A 14,620-nucleotide genomic window follows, 5' to 3' on the forward strand; every position below is an offset into this window, starting at 1 on the left:
TCACTAATTAGAAGTACAAAACGAGGATTTGTAAAGAAGAATGTCGGAGGATTTTGATATAAGCCAAGAGGAGATTGGTTTTCCTTTGCTAAAGTAAGGAAACTTTGCTTCCTTTGCTCCTGTTAACAAGCGTTGGTTTTCACGATACTCACCGGCGCATGCGCAGCACTGACCTCATATGTCATCCGCCCGGAGCTGCTTCCGTGTTCAACTGTTGGCGCAAGCTACATTAAAGTGATTATTACATTTTGAATATGGATATTTTTCTTACTACAGAAGGCCTTTGTTCACCCCCCGGAGCTGTGTGATACCATACCATACCATAAATTCAGATGCAAGTATGTATTGCATCTAAATGTTGATTTAGAGCGTTACAAGTTGTGTAGGAATTCGGGAGAGGAAAAGAAAGTTTATTCTCTATCCTCAGAACAAACAAAATACAACAACCTGTTCACATGAGCACATTTAAACTAAAGGATTTATACTTTCACTAATATGGTGTGCTATTCCACTTAAACTGTAAACATCCCATGTGCATTTCAAGTGTCTCTCAGTCTTTCTTAAGCAATTATTTAAGCTACAGCAGTATGCCCAATGCCAATTAGTATATAGTCAAACATTGTAACTAGGGTTGGGAGCCATGGTTTTTATTTAGAACCATCCTTACAAAGAAGTATACTTATTTTTTTTACAGTGTAGCTTGTGATGTATCTCTTGTAAGTTTTGTATTGTAATTGCTGAACATATGCACACATATTTTTGGCAGTGGTCTATTGTCCTTGCCTTATTCAGCCACAGGGTGGTGCTCTGATGTTTATTGAAAGTACATACACGCATTAAATGTTATCTTAGAATGCATACCATAAATTCAGATGCAAGTATGTATTGCATCTAAATGTTGATTTAGAGCGTTACAAGTTGTGTAGGAATTCGGGAGAGGAAAAGAAAGTTTATTCTCTATCCTCAGAACAAACAAAATACAACAACCTGTTCACATGAGCACATTTAAACTAAAGGATTTATACTTTCACTAATATGGTGTGCTATTCCACTTAAACTGTAAACATCCCATGTGCATTTCAAGTGTCTCTCAGTCTTTCTTAAGCAATTGCATCTATTGCTCATAATGTAAGGTGAGAGATTGGAACAAACATTAATCATGATTATTAAACTTTTTACCTGATCTTTTCAAAACATTTTTACATGATCTTGTCCATCTATCCAACAGAACGTTTCAGGATCTTGCAAGGCAGATGGACTATGCCTACGGCACCGTTAGGGACTCAGCGGTGTATGATTACTTCAGAGCCAAAGGTACAAACCCACTGGAGCAGGACAGCACATATGCAGAGCTGTGGAGGACAATCAGCAAAAACAATGGACAGGACTTCTCAGTTTCTAGCCCTTCTGAAGGCATACGCAAGGTATGACCATTGCTCACCTATTTGCAATGTGATTTCAGAAATTTATGAAAACACAGACATTTTGAGGACTGTGTTTTTGGTGTAATCCATTTTTATTTATTTTTTTACATAATCTTTTGGGATAATCCTTCAATCTTCACTAATCTGTTATTTGCGTCCAAATGTTGTCTATTACAATTGTTGTAATTGTTCGGGTATCCCTTTGAAATTCAGAATCAGAAAAGTTTGTCAGTTCAGCAGAACAATGAAACAATGATTGTTTGGCAATTCGGTTGCTATAATCAAATATTCAACATACAGCAGATGAATGTGACATATATTTTCCTCAAATTCCTGACTTCTCAATGACCATCACCAATGATGGTGATGCCAGAAGAAATGCCAAATGAATTCTTGAATATTTTGAGCTCTGGACATTGAGTCATCAGATAATGAACTGATCCAAAAGCATTAGACTTTTTTTTTTTTTTAATAGGTGCGTCCCAGTTCGCATATACATATGCACTATTCTATGCCATTTTGTAGTATAGAAGTGCAAGTAGTGCGTTCACACTGAAAATTCCAAAAAGAACGTAAAAAAAAGTGAAAGTGAAGTGACGTGTGGCCAAGTATGGTGACCCATACTCAGAATCTGTGCTCTGCATTTAACCCATCCAAGTGCACACACCCAGTAGTGAACACACACCCAGAGCAGTGGGCAGCCATTTTTTGCTGCAGCGCCTGGGGAGCACTTGGGGGTTCGGTGCCTTGCTTAAGGGTCTCACCTCAGTCATGGTATTGAGGGTAGATGAGAGCGCTGGTTATTCATTGCCAGAGTGGCCCAAGCAGTCATGGTTTCCAGAAATGGGGAGAATTTGTGAGTTCCACCATAGATGATACCACTGAGGACTTTCTCTCAGGTACAGGGTAAAATCTGAAATCCTAACAGCTGGAGCTGTGGAACCTGCATGCATGGCAGTTCAGCTGAGCCTGCCTTACACATGCTTGCCGTCACAATCAGTAAAAATATTTGAATTTTACAAGCTAGTGCTGAAGGGGTATGAATAGGGGCATTTGTTGAAATTTTTGTTTTGAAATGGAATGTGCGTGTCAGTTGGAACTCTGTCAATTCTGCATTTCACCAAATCATGCCTTTGTAGCTGGCTCGTCTGGAGTTCCGATCATATGCTTTCAGAGCTAGTTATGTTCCAAAGGTGCCATTCATGGTCTTTAGTGCTCAGATGGCTAGCGTACAAGCATCTTTCCCCCATCATTTAGTCTGGCAGAAGAACGAACACTTCATGCATTATGTCTGGTGTAGACATTACACGTTTATGTGAAGCACAACTCAGGTTCAGTAAGGGGGATGGCCTCCTTTTGGGCATAGGCGAATAGTGTATTTTTATAGGACATCTATTACATGGGTTAATCCTGATCCACAAATATGTATTTATGCACACTTAGTTAACGCCTGGAAAGGATAAGGACTGTCTTTCTGTTAGGATTCATCTGTGTTTTCCCTTGTTTTTGCGTTTGTTTGAGTTAATTTTCCTGGTTACTTGTTCATTTATTTTCCCCACCTGGCCACTTTATTTTCTTCTTTGTTTTTAGCTGTGCATTTCTAGCCCTTTGTTTCAGTTGTGTATTGTCAGTTCTCTTCTTTATAGTTTGCAGCATCTCAGTATTGTTTTTCAGTATGTGTTTGGTTTTTGAATGTTATTTAAATGAGTATACCGCTGCGATTAGATCCTTCCTCAAATTCTCATTGCTCCTGCAACCAGCTGCATGTTACATCTAGACATTTTTATTTACCATTTACCATTTATTGACCATTTACCGGTTTGTGCAAGGTCAATGTGATTTGCCATAAAATTTAGCCTACTGTTTCTAAACTGCAGGATGTGCTTGATGGGGGAAAAAAGTTATTAAAAGTACAATAAGCCACAAAAAATAATTACATTCGATGTAAAAAAAAAAAGCATAAGCCTGTGCCAGTAGATTGCTTCAGCATTAAGCAGGACTAACACACAATGGGATCTTGATAATTTCACAGTATGCTCACCTCTTGAGTAACTACTACACCACTGGTTGCTAGGTCTGATTGCTAGGTCAGTGATTCCCAATGATTTTTTTTCATCCAATCACATATCTCACTGTACAGAAACTAAAACCAAGTAAATGCTATTATAGGCGGAAATGTTTTCTACTTTCTATGTTGACAATTTTTGTAGAAGAAACTTTGCTGATTAAGTTACTTTTTATATATTTAATAAATACTGCTTTAACTTGTATACCCATAAATACCCCATTGTATTTCATTTTCTCTAAAATTTTCAGTGGACTGCCTAGCACTACCTTGTAGACTGCAGGGAAAGTATTTGCCATTTAATATCAGTCGTTAACATTTAGAGCTGGTAACATTTAGAACTGTCTATACAAGAGACTTTTCTCTCAAGTCATCTTTTAAAAGTTCTTAATGTACCCTTTTGAAATGAACAACGGACATTCAGTGTCAGTTCTTAAAGATCAAAGAGGAAGACTAGGGAGTCTTTTAGAGTACATAATGAGTTGAGGATGGGAAATCCTTTGAATCAGCCAATGAGGGCAGGTTTAGATCAATGAAGCTCCTTTTAACGAGATAGAACTCAATAGATTAGTCTCCAGAGTGTGATTGCAATGATAAAACACTTACACAATAATAACCTTTGTGGCTATAAATAATGATCCATTTTATTGCTTCCAGTCACTAAGGTTATACATTTTTAAAAATCATTATAAATCTATGAGAAAAGGGATGCCCACAACACAGCTATAGCAATAACAACACAAAGGAATTATATCATTAGAATCACTTTCACTTTTTTTTTTTTTTTGATGAAGGATAAAAAACTTTGAATTCACAGTCAATCAGAACCCACTCAGCAATTTAGCATGATCATTTAAAGTGGCAGACTACATAACCTCAGCACACACTTGTTATGAACAGTTAACACTAATACAGTTCTCGTTAATGTTGTGAATGGGCTTTAATGAACCTTAAGAATGATGCTGTATTTTATTTAATTTTTTTGCAGGCCAAAAAAGGACCTTATGCATTTTTGTGGGACATGGCCGTGGTGGAGTATGCAGCACTGACAGATGACGACTGCACCATCACTGTAGCTGGCAACAGCATGAGCAGCAAAGGCTATGGAATCGCCATGCAGCATGGGAGTCCTTACCGAGACCTTATCTCCCAAAAGTGAGTATTTTTAAGTTTCACCTCTTAAAAATAACATGCAGATGGTGTAAGGAGTATCTGTTGTTCAGGCAAAAGCTATTGTCATAATTATTTTAAGTTGACTGTGCTTTGGGGAATTTAATTGTATGGTGAAGAGTTTTCTAGCTACTGCAAAAACCCATGTGTCGTACAAAAAGTGAATGAGGCGAAATATTTTGCACAATTCTACACATTTCTTATAGAATTATATAATATATATTCTGTTGTTTTGTGAATGTTTTCAAGAGATAGTATAACATGCAATAACATTTCAAGATTCTGCAGACATATGCTTCAAATGTATTTCATTAACCTGCTCCAGTTACCACAAAAATGACTCACAATTTCATAGGTGCCTTGAATCTCCCACAACTCACAGCCATACTTATTGCACACAAAGCCTTGATTTCACATTACTTATTGTTTCTTGGGTTTAGTTTTACATGCATTACAAACTGATCCCTTTGTGAATGTAACAGATGCCAGCAGACTGTCTAAAGCTCCACATAATCACTTGTAACCAATTAAGATTGTTAAATTGCATTGCCTTTGGATTTTGTTAAGCTGGATAATGATCTTTGGTTGCCTTCTCACTCACTCTGTATTGATCTATCTAGAATATATTAGCATGACCCAACCACCAGCAATACTCAGTGTCAAATGCTCCCGGTTTTGTGTTATGTTTGGACTTTTATGTTGTAGTTCTTGTCTAGTGTTACACAACAGCTGACCATGAAACACAGGGAAACCGGGGCTATGTCCGAAATCACCCACTATAAAAGAGGCATTATTTGAGGGGACAGCCATTTGTAGTGGTGTCCAAAACCATAGTGGATATTATCGAGTGCAATCCCATAATGTACCACAAAATACCGATTGTACAACTAATGTACATTCAATGGCTAGAGAAGACCAATAATGCACTGTGAGGGTCGTGACGAATGAATAACCTCATCTTGCTAGAAGATGGCACGTGCAGCTGAATCATCCATCCATCCACTTTTGAAACTCCTGGTTCAATGTGAGTACAGCCTAATATCAGGTATACATTTCTTTATAATTGACTATTAAATATTTTACTGAATGTTTATACATGCTAGCTTCTATGACAGTTCAAGATAGTTATTTTCATTACTACTGGAGCTGCTAGTTTGCAAAGTTTTCTAATGATTATTAAACAGCAAGCACAAATTATGCAAAAGTAGCAGCCCCTCCGGCACACTCAGTGTCCGATTTTCGCTCACTCGTTTTTATTCACTCCTTCAGCTGAACTATATTAGTGGACTAATGTAGGGAATAGTGAATGAGGGTATAGCGGGTGATTTCGAACACAGCACAATGATTAAGTACACAAGGGAAAACGAGGAGACAACAAAACAGAAATTAAACTACAAAAGACTACAAACTGGCACAAGAAACACAAGACAAAACGGGGAACATGTGACACCCAACATTAAAAAAAAAAAGTTTATATCTGCATGTATCTGTTTACTCATAGGGACCAAGATTCAAGTCCTGCCAGTTGCATAAAACTCTTTATGTTAAGAAACATTTTATAGTTACAATTTATATATAAATTATAATTATAACTAATAATTATAAAGAGTAGTTTATTTGTTTGTTTGTTTTAGCTCAAGGTGAGCTAACAATATTGTGAAATTGGGCCCTGATCCCATTTTCCCTCTCTCACTTTTACTTTACTATCTACACTCTATCATCTTATAAAATAATAGCAAAATCTCCAAAAATAAAAAAAGGCCTAGGGCGACTGGGGAAATACATTCTGAGGTAGCTGGGAGGAAGCTTGCAGGTTATTACACAGTGAACCATAATGTCATCTCATCTTAAGTGAAGAATTCATCTTACTATTTTGCTTTGTGGCCCATCATTATCTGTTCTCTCTACCACTCTCAACTGTTGGTAGCCCCCTTGCATGTTGCATGTTGCGTTTTACATTGAAGAGACATGAAACACCTGTATTACTTGTGGAGGAGCCCTTCACTGACAAATTTTTGAATTTAAAAAAAAAAAATCTTTTTATTTACTTAAACATGTCTTACTTTACTAGTTTATGTTTGTACCAGCAAAGGTATAAAATGTCTAAACATTTAATCTGCTTACGGTGAGGCATTAAGCTGCTTTAAGTGATTTCTGTGCATCTGTGCATGTAGAAAATTTGTGTGGTGTTTGCTTGTGCAAAACTTTGCTATAGGGCATTGCCTTGCACTCCTAATGGTGTTATGGATAGTTTCTAAGATGTTGCCAGTTGGTCCAGCACAATCTTATGGCAATTCGTAACTATTTTACGTTTTGCCAAATTGGTGGCTAATTTGGATAATCTTGTTTGTATGTTTTTATGCAAACTGCTAATGCCCCACTGCTGTTATGTTTAGGGGTCCAGTTAGGGGACAAACTCGCCACCTTGCAAAATAGCTCTGTTTTATCCGTACCATTGTGTTAGTTATTTGTGGTGTTTGCCAAGAACAACAAAATTAGAGGTGCCACTCATAACAACCATTTCCAAACAGTTTCTCAAACACTCCCTCGTCTGCTATTGGTCAGCAAACATAGAGAGGCACCTACAAGTTTACTGATTGGCTAACGTGCACAGGGTGCATTCAGAAAATTTGAGAGGAAAGGAAGCAACCATAAGAAAAACTTCACATAAAATAAGTACATCCCTTTGTCATCCTTCACAGGATTCTGGAGTTGCAGGAGAAAGGAGACCTGGATGTCTTGAAACAGAAGTGGTGGCCTCGGACTGGCCGCTGTGACCTCAACAGCCACAGAAATGCCCAACCGGATGGTCGCTCGCTCAAGCTGCATAGCTTCGCCGGCGTCTTCTGCATCCTAGCAGCGGGGCTCCTGTTGGCCTGTCTGGTGGCCGCACTGGAAATGTGGTGGAACAGCAATCGCTGTCGGCAAGAGCAGCCCAAAGAGGTGACCGAGCTCAGGGCGAGGAAGACAGAGCAGGGAGAGGACACTGCCACACTCTACTTTAAGGATCCCGCAGCAGACGCGAGCCCCGATTTAGTCGAGCTCCAGTACACACAATTATAGGTGTGCCCTGATGAAATCAAAATTGGTCCCCCCCCACCTATTCAAAATAACAACAGGTTTTATTTGTGCTTGGGGTGTGCACAGTGCCCTTAATGAAGCAGGATTTACAGTCTAGAATGTCACATTTACTAATAAGATGTGATTGTGGAGTTTAGAACATTTCAGAACACAAAAGCTCTGCTTCAAAACCTAGTGAGTTGCCGTGTACTTTCAAGGTAGCATCCAACTGAAATGGAACCTCAGTGATTGATCTAAAGCACACTACATAGAGATAAACTTTTATAGTTCTGCTCATTGAGCCACGTGTCACCAATTCAGATACTGCAATTAGCATTTTGGTAAGTTAAAATGTGATACTATAAAAACACATAGTACACAAGTTATTTTATTGACACTTTTCAGTATTGGATGCATATATTTAATCAGCACTATCTTGGATTTTTTTAATTAATTAATTTTTTCATTGAGCTCATTGCACTGCATTCTAGAAATGTCTTCTCTCTAAACAATAAATGCAGTAATGCTTTAGAGTTTGTCCAAAATAAGGTATCTAATCTTACCTTTTGGATCAGTTTTTACATTGTGCCATGACTATTATGTCTTGAAGTGTACCTAGGCAGACATCTCACAAGGTTTCGGAACAGAGTTACTATATTCCACCAATTTGATTTTTCTTTGAATCCTAAGTAAGAATGGTATGTACTTTTGCATTTCAGAGTTTTCTGTGGAGGATAAATCATGTAACTTATATATATATATACAGTGGGGAAAAAAAGTATTTAGTCAGCCACCAATTGTGCAAGTTCTCCCACTTAAAAGGATGAGAGAGGCCTGTAATTTTCATCATAGGTATACCTCAACTATGAGAGACAAAATGAGAAAAAAAAATCCAGAAAATCACACTGTAGGATTTTTAAAGAATTAATTGGTAAATTCCTCGGTAAAATAAGTATTTGGTCACCTACAAACAAGCAAGATTTCTGGCTCTCACAGACCTGTAACTTCTTCTTTAAGAGTCTCCTCTGTCCTCCACTCGTTACCTGTATTAATGGCATCTGTTTGAACTTGTTATCAGTATAAAAGACACCTGTCCACGACCTCAAACAGTCACACTCCAATCTCCACCATGGCCAAGACCAAAGAGCTGTCAAAGGACACCAGAAACAAAATTGTAGACCTGCACCAGGCTGGGAAGACTGAATCTGCAATAGGTAAGCAGCTTGGTGTGAAGAAATCAACTGTGGGAGCAATTATTAGAAAATGGAAGACATACAAGACCACTGATAATCTCCCTCGATCTGGGGCTCCACGCAAGATCTCACCCCGTGGGGTCAAAACGATCACAAGAACTGTGAGCAAAAATCCCAGAACCACAGGGGGGGGCCTAGTGAATGACCTGCAGAGAGCTAGGACCAAAGTAACAAAGGCTACCATCAGTAACACACTGAGCCGCCAGGGAAGCATTTCAAGGTCCTGGAGTGGCCTAGCCAGTCTCCAGATCTCAACCTCATAGAAAATCTTTGGAGGGAGTTGCAAATCCGTGTTGCCCAGCGACAGCCCCCAAACATTACTGCTCTAGAGGAGATCTGGATGGAGGAATGGGCCAAAATACCAGCAACTGTGTGTGAAAACCTTGTGAAGACTTACAGAAAATGTTTGACCTCTGTCATTGCCAACAAAGGGTATATAACAAAGTATTGAGATGAAATTTTGTTATTGACCAAATACTTATTTTCCACCATAATTTGCAAATAAATTCTTTAAAAATCCTACAATGTGATTTTCTGGATTTTTTTTTCTCATTTTGTCTCTCATAGTTGAGGTATACCTATGATGAAAATTACAGATCTCTCTCATCTTTTTAAGTGGGAGAACTTGCACAATTGGTGGCTGACTAAATACTTTTTTTCCCCACTGTATATATATATATATATATAAATGATTTGAACATCCAAATGATTACCAGAAATTTTCAGCTGGAAAAAAGCCTTAAATACAGAGTTGTTTCAGAGCACCTTACTCCTTGGCAGTGGCAAATATTTGGAAATGATTCCAAATGATTATACACCAGAAAATTCCTTAGATTTTTGGCAACCTTGTAATGGTCATCTCTTCCCTTTTAATTAGTTCTTTCTTCCATTTAGTGTTTTAAACAACACTTTATACCCATAACTGTGCCTTCATGATGCAATTAAGTGTCTAACTTTACTGTTCTCTTCAAATCACCTATTTCTAAATATCTGAATAATTACTTCACTCTTTTATAAGCCTTTCTAAAGCCTCATCCACTGCCAATGAAATTGCATCTAATAGACTGGAACAGGGTTGATGTGGATCCGTAAACTAAAGTGTGCGCAAATTTGGTGCTTGCATGAGTCTGTCTGCTCAGTTATTCTAAAAAAAAAAAGAGCCACCCCAAAAACATAACTCAAACCCCAAACAGTCAATAATCCCTAGTAATTTACTGTGTGACATCCTGTTGCAATTATATGTCAATGTGGACGAGTTTTATGGATTTTTTTTTTATCTCTATATTTTCTATTTTACATTTATTCTTCATTTGTTTATGATCTCATGCAGGATACTAAGGATTACAGACTGGCAAGGGTTTCTGGTCCATTGACATATAATGATATTGCTACTGCTTCTTCGGAGGGGAGCAAGGACATTTGGACAGACAGAGAAAGAGACTGGAATGAAGCAGAAGCTATTGACACAGGTCAGAATAGAATTGTAGGCCTCTTCTTTGATTGGCTGGGAATTAACCGGACCAGATGTAGAAGCCATCTAATATTAAAGATTTATTTCTTTATTTTGCAGGGGTTTTTTGGCTCATTTAGCTGATTCACGTTCCAAGTTGTGTTGGGTTTAGAATTAAGCCTTTGCTTTTCCTGCTTTGAGATTTTTGTTTTGTTTTTGAACGATTAGCACAATGCCACATTAAAGATGATAAATGATTTTCCAGTTCAATCAAAATTAGAGTTAAACACACTTCTGCTGTTTAATTGGTGGCATTTATTTGTGGAGTCAATAAGCTATTATTTATTTATAATTTAAATGACTAAACACATCATAATAAATGACTAAATGCATCCTGGGATGCTTTTTAAACAGTACTGAAGGAGTTCCTGTGTTTGCTGTATACTTGTTGGATGCTTTTCCTTCAATATCTGCTCCAACTTGTTCATTAAAAACATTTTAGTTAGAATTTTAGTTTTGAAAATGTATTCATTTGGCCCAATTTATATTTGTCTTCAAAACATATCTCAAGCAATAAAAGCAAAGCATTTAGATCAAAGGGGTTTTAAGATCATGAGAAACAAATTCACTCAAGTGATTGTTTAGTGGTGCACATGACTATGAAAGAAGCAACAAGATTCCACTAGCGTTAATAATATAGCATTGGTAGGGCAGCAGATGCCCTGGATTTAAGATCTCAGACCTTTTTCCTCCTATATCACAATCGAAATTAGACTCAAATTTACACTTTAGAACCATGGGGATTCTTAACAAGACCCACTATAGTAAGAAAGTTAGCTGAAAATGATTGGATGGCCTGAAGCAAAGCTAGTACACACTCTTCTTGTCTCCTTAAGATTGGAAAGCTCAGGTTTTGGTTTAAAATATTAAAAGAACATTAAAGCTGAGGTAGGGTTATCTTTACCACCAGTTCACTTTTTTGCAATAATAAACTACATGCTAGGTCTCTGACCCTGCATTTTTACTTTCCTCTGGATGTAGTTTACAAGTCAGTTTTACCATCTGTTGATTGACTATGGTGGAATGACTAAACAATGAATATATACACGGTTTTATAGTACAAGTGACCTCAGAATTTTGGAGTAATTGGCAATTTCTGGCTTCATTCATTATGCAGTACCCTCTTAAAAATAAAGGTGCTTCAAAAGGTTCTTCAAGCGATGCCATAGAAGAACCATTTTTGGTTCCACAAAGAACCATTCAGTCAAAGCTTCTTTAAAGAACCATCTCTTTCTTGCGTTTTTGTAATCTGAAGAACCTTCTTTCGCCACAAAGAACCTTTTGTGAAACAGAAAGGTTCTTCAGATGTTAAAAGTTCTTTATGGAACCATTTAGACAAAAAGGTTCTTCTATGGCATCGTGAAGCACCTTTATTTTTAAGAGTGTAGTAGCAGTTGTTTGGGAAAAAAATACATCAACAACAAAAAGTGTTGGTTTAGAAGTCATTGCATCTGGTTAGACAGTTAGACAGTTAGACCGTTATATATATTATATATATATATATATATATATATATAAACTTAACAATGAAAAAAACGAACTTATTGAGTCATTATAACTTAAAATTTCACCCAACTCTCTTTCATTATTTAAGACAAATAGGATTACTGAACGGCGATAAAGTCTGCTTCAACCTAATATGACTAATTTACCCAGTGCAATTGCTTTGCAATTCCAGCCTTAACTCCTGACCTATTCCTCCCAAAGATTTATTACTCTCTAATGTGTCTTTGCATTTGATGCTGCATAGCTTCATTAATCTACATATATTGTGAGACCTTAACAAATAATTTTGTGTAACAGTTTGTGACCTTACTATAACAGTGGTGGACTCTGGAGCCAATCTGTATTTCTTGTGCATGATTCCAAAACATAAATATTCAAAATTAATTGCAGATTAGATGGGACCTATGGGCTAGTTAGGTCTCTCTGCTTTGGCTTTGAACTACTATGTTCAATTTCTTTGTGTTCCAGCAGTGGAGCCATTTTCACTTTTATTATTTGATCAACACACACACACACACACACACGTATGCTCCTTTTTTACCCAGATATAGCATCATAAAATTGATTGTAGATTTTATAATCAATAGAAGTACATTCTAACTAGGTTTAAAACTAAATTAAATTTAAAATGTAAACTAAAATTTTTAACTATGGCCTAAAACATTTATTTATGCTTCAGAAAGTATGCTAAAAAAAGACAAACACAAGACGAAGAGAAAACTCAGACTTGATTTTGGGGAAGCAATGTTAGCTTTCACCTGGCCTTAATTTCCTCATAGTTTTTATTTCTGTAATGGAATGATTTTACATCTTTATGTTTTGCATTGTGGTACAAGTGAATAATTATGGTTACAAAAAAAAAAAACTTTACAATACACATTATATTATACATCGTAAGCAAAGCTCTTTGACCACAGAATGCAGCACATACTTGCATTGCAATATGAATTGCACTGTTTTTTTTTTTGTTTGTTTGTTTGTTTTAAAGCAAAAAAACATAAAAATGATAAACAAACTTTAAAAACACTTTTACATACTAAATTGTTTACGCAAATATTTTGCAAGTATGTGGTTTTAAAATGCATGCTGTGTTTTAACTGAGAATTAACTGCAATCATAAAAATTTCTGTATATTTTATTGTTAATGTCTTTTATGAAATGCAGGTTGGCTCCAGCACTAATGTTGTTGGTGATGTTAACTGTAAAGGCAGGTTTAGTGTCACTCAAGCATCATTATTTTAAATGCCCACTGGCCAAATTTGATTTCAAGGTGCACATTCTATAAAACTTTTATTTCAAACACTATTCTACTATCTGAACTTTCCAACTGGGTATTTTTAGTAAATTCGCAGCACACCCTGCAGTAACTCAAATAAGCCTTACTTGCATGGAGCTTAAAAGCAAAAATCCCATCCTGGAACCAGCCGATCTCAGCCTCTCTGTCCCTCCTTTCTTCTCTCACCCTCTCTAGGACAAGGAGGTGAACCTGGAACAGGTGCATCGGCGTATGAACAGTCTTATGGACGAGGACATGGCACACAAGCAGATCCCCGCACCATCTATCGAGATCTCTGCCCTGGACATCGGCAGCATGCTGCCCAGCCAGCAGCGGGAGGCTGTGCGAGACTACCCGGGCACGGGCCTGTCTGTGAGCACCTTCCTCCCGGAGCAAGCTCATGGGGTGGGCCGGATGCTGGCCCAGGGTCCTGGCAGCACCCTGCCCCTTCCTCTCCGCAGCTCCACCATGCCCTCCGTCCAATGCAAACACAGGGCTCCCAACGGGGGTCTGTTCCGACAGAGTCCCGCCAAGACGCCCATGCCAATGTCCTACCAGTCAGTACCAGGAGGACCCATCCCAGAAGCTATTGAGCATAGTACATCCATCTAAGGTCATCGTCACCATGTGCTGCCTCCCACTTGCTTTTCAAAGGAAGAAAGCTGAGCTGCTGTTGGAGCTTTGGAAACTGTGGCGGTGTTAAAAGAAGTAAGTAAAAGTGTATTTTGAATATTCTCAATTTTTGAAGTTGAGATACAAAAACAAATGAACAACAAAAAAGGACATATAAAAAAAAATTCAAAATGACTGTTTGAATGGCTTTGTGAATTTTGTTCTCTATGGGTAAAGACTTATTCATTGTGATTGTTTTCTAAGTGCCGAAATAAAAGATGTCTCTCCACGTTTTGTTACTAGATGATCATACACGGCCGTAGGAACCCAAAAGCTGAGCGCTGATAATCATGCACCCCTTTTACATAAATCTTCTTCAACCTGCAAACAGTGAGGCCATTTTAATTTTGCTTCCTTTTCAGATTTTAGTTGTGGATTACTGATATAGATTTATGTGCTTGCATTGAGTTGCTGTTCTTTATGGGTTTACTGAACAAGCAAAAGCTAACCATTCAAAATAGTATAGCAGTGACTTGTGCGGAAATATTGTCTCAGACAAGCTAAATCCTTGCAATCATGGCAGCAGCACTGAACTGAAATTCAGACTGTTTTAAAAGCCTGTGAGCACAACCAGCCCAGAGAGAACAATTGTATTCCTGAAACATAACAACAGTTTAATTTGTGGTACATCAAAGACATTTTACACCAGTTCATGCTGTCATTTGTGAAAGAGTTGTATTATCA

At 37.6% G+C, this 14,620-nt stretch overlaps 1 protein-coding gene across 2 annotated transcripts; it reads left to right on the forward strand.

The window, feature by feature from the left end:
• Positions 1 to 1,215: 1,215 nt before the first annotated feature.
• LOC107569471 (glutamate receptor ionotropic, delta-1-like) lies at positions 1,216 to 13,954 on the forward strand. Of its 2 annotated transcripts, XM_016255574.1 has the most exons (5): positions 1,216 to 1,424; positions 4,478 to 4,644; positions 7,362 to 7,602; positions 10,303 to 10,441; positions 13,460 to 13,954. In XM_016255574.1, exons 1-5 carry the CDS (start codon positions 1,254 to 1,256, stop codon positions 13,855 to 13,857), a joined length of 1,116 nt encoding a protein of 371 aa, XP_016111060.1. In that variant the 5' UTR covers positions 1,216 to 1,253; the 3' UTR covers positions 13,858 to 13,954. The 2 variants fall into 2 exon arrangements, with proteins under 2 accessions (XP_016111060.1, XP_016111061.1); XM_016255575.1 differs by lacking the exon at positions 10,303 to 10,441.
• The last annotated feature ends 666 nt before the right edge of the window (positions 13,955 to 14,620 follow it).

The sequence above is a fragment of the Sinocyclocheilus grahami genome, unplaced genomic scaffold (assembly GCF_001515645.1).
Source record: "Sinocyclocheilus grahami isolate Dianchi unplaced genomic scaffold, SAMN03320097.WGS_v1.1 scaffold1348.1, whole genome shotgun sequence".
Taxonomy (NCBI): Eukaryota; Metazoa; Chordata; class Actinopteri; order Cypriniformes; family Cyprinidae; genus Sinocyclocheilus; species Sinocyclocheilus grahami.

What these genes read in the sequence shown, in the direction of transcription:
- LOC107569471 (XM_016255574.1), top strand. Translation starts at nt 1,254, where the DNA reads ATGGACTATGCCTACGGCACCGTTAGGGACTCAGCGGTGTATGATTAC. An exon ending in CTTCTGAAGGCATACGCAAG is followed by an intron (nt 1,425 to 4,477) that starts GTATGACCATTG and finishes ATTTTTTTGCAG; the next exon opens with GCCAAAAAAGGACCTTATGC. An exon ending in CGAGACCTTATCTCCCAAAA is followed by an intron (nt 4,645 to 7,361) that starts GTGAGTATTTTT and finishes CATCCTTCACAG; the next exon opens with GATTCTGGAGTTGCAGGAGA.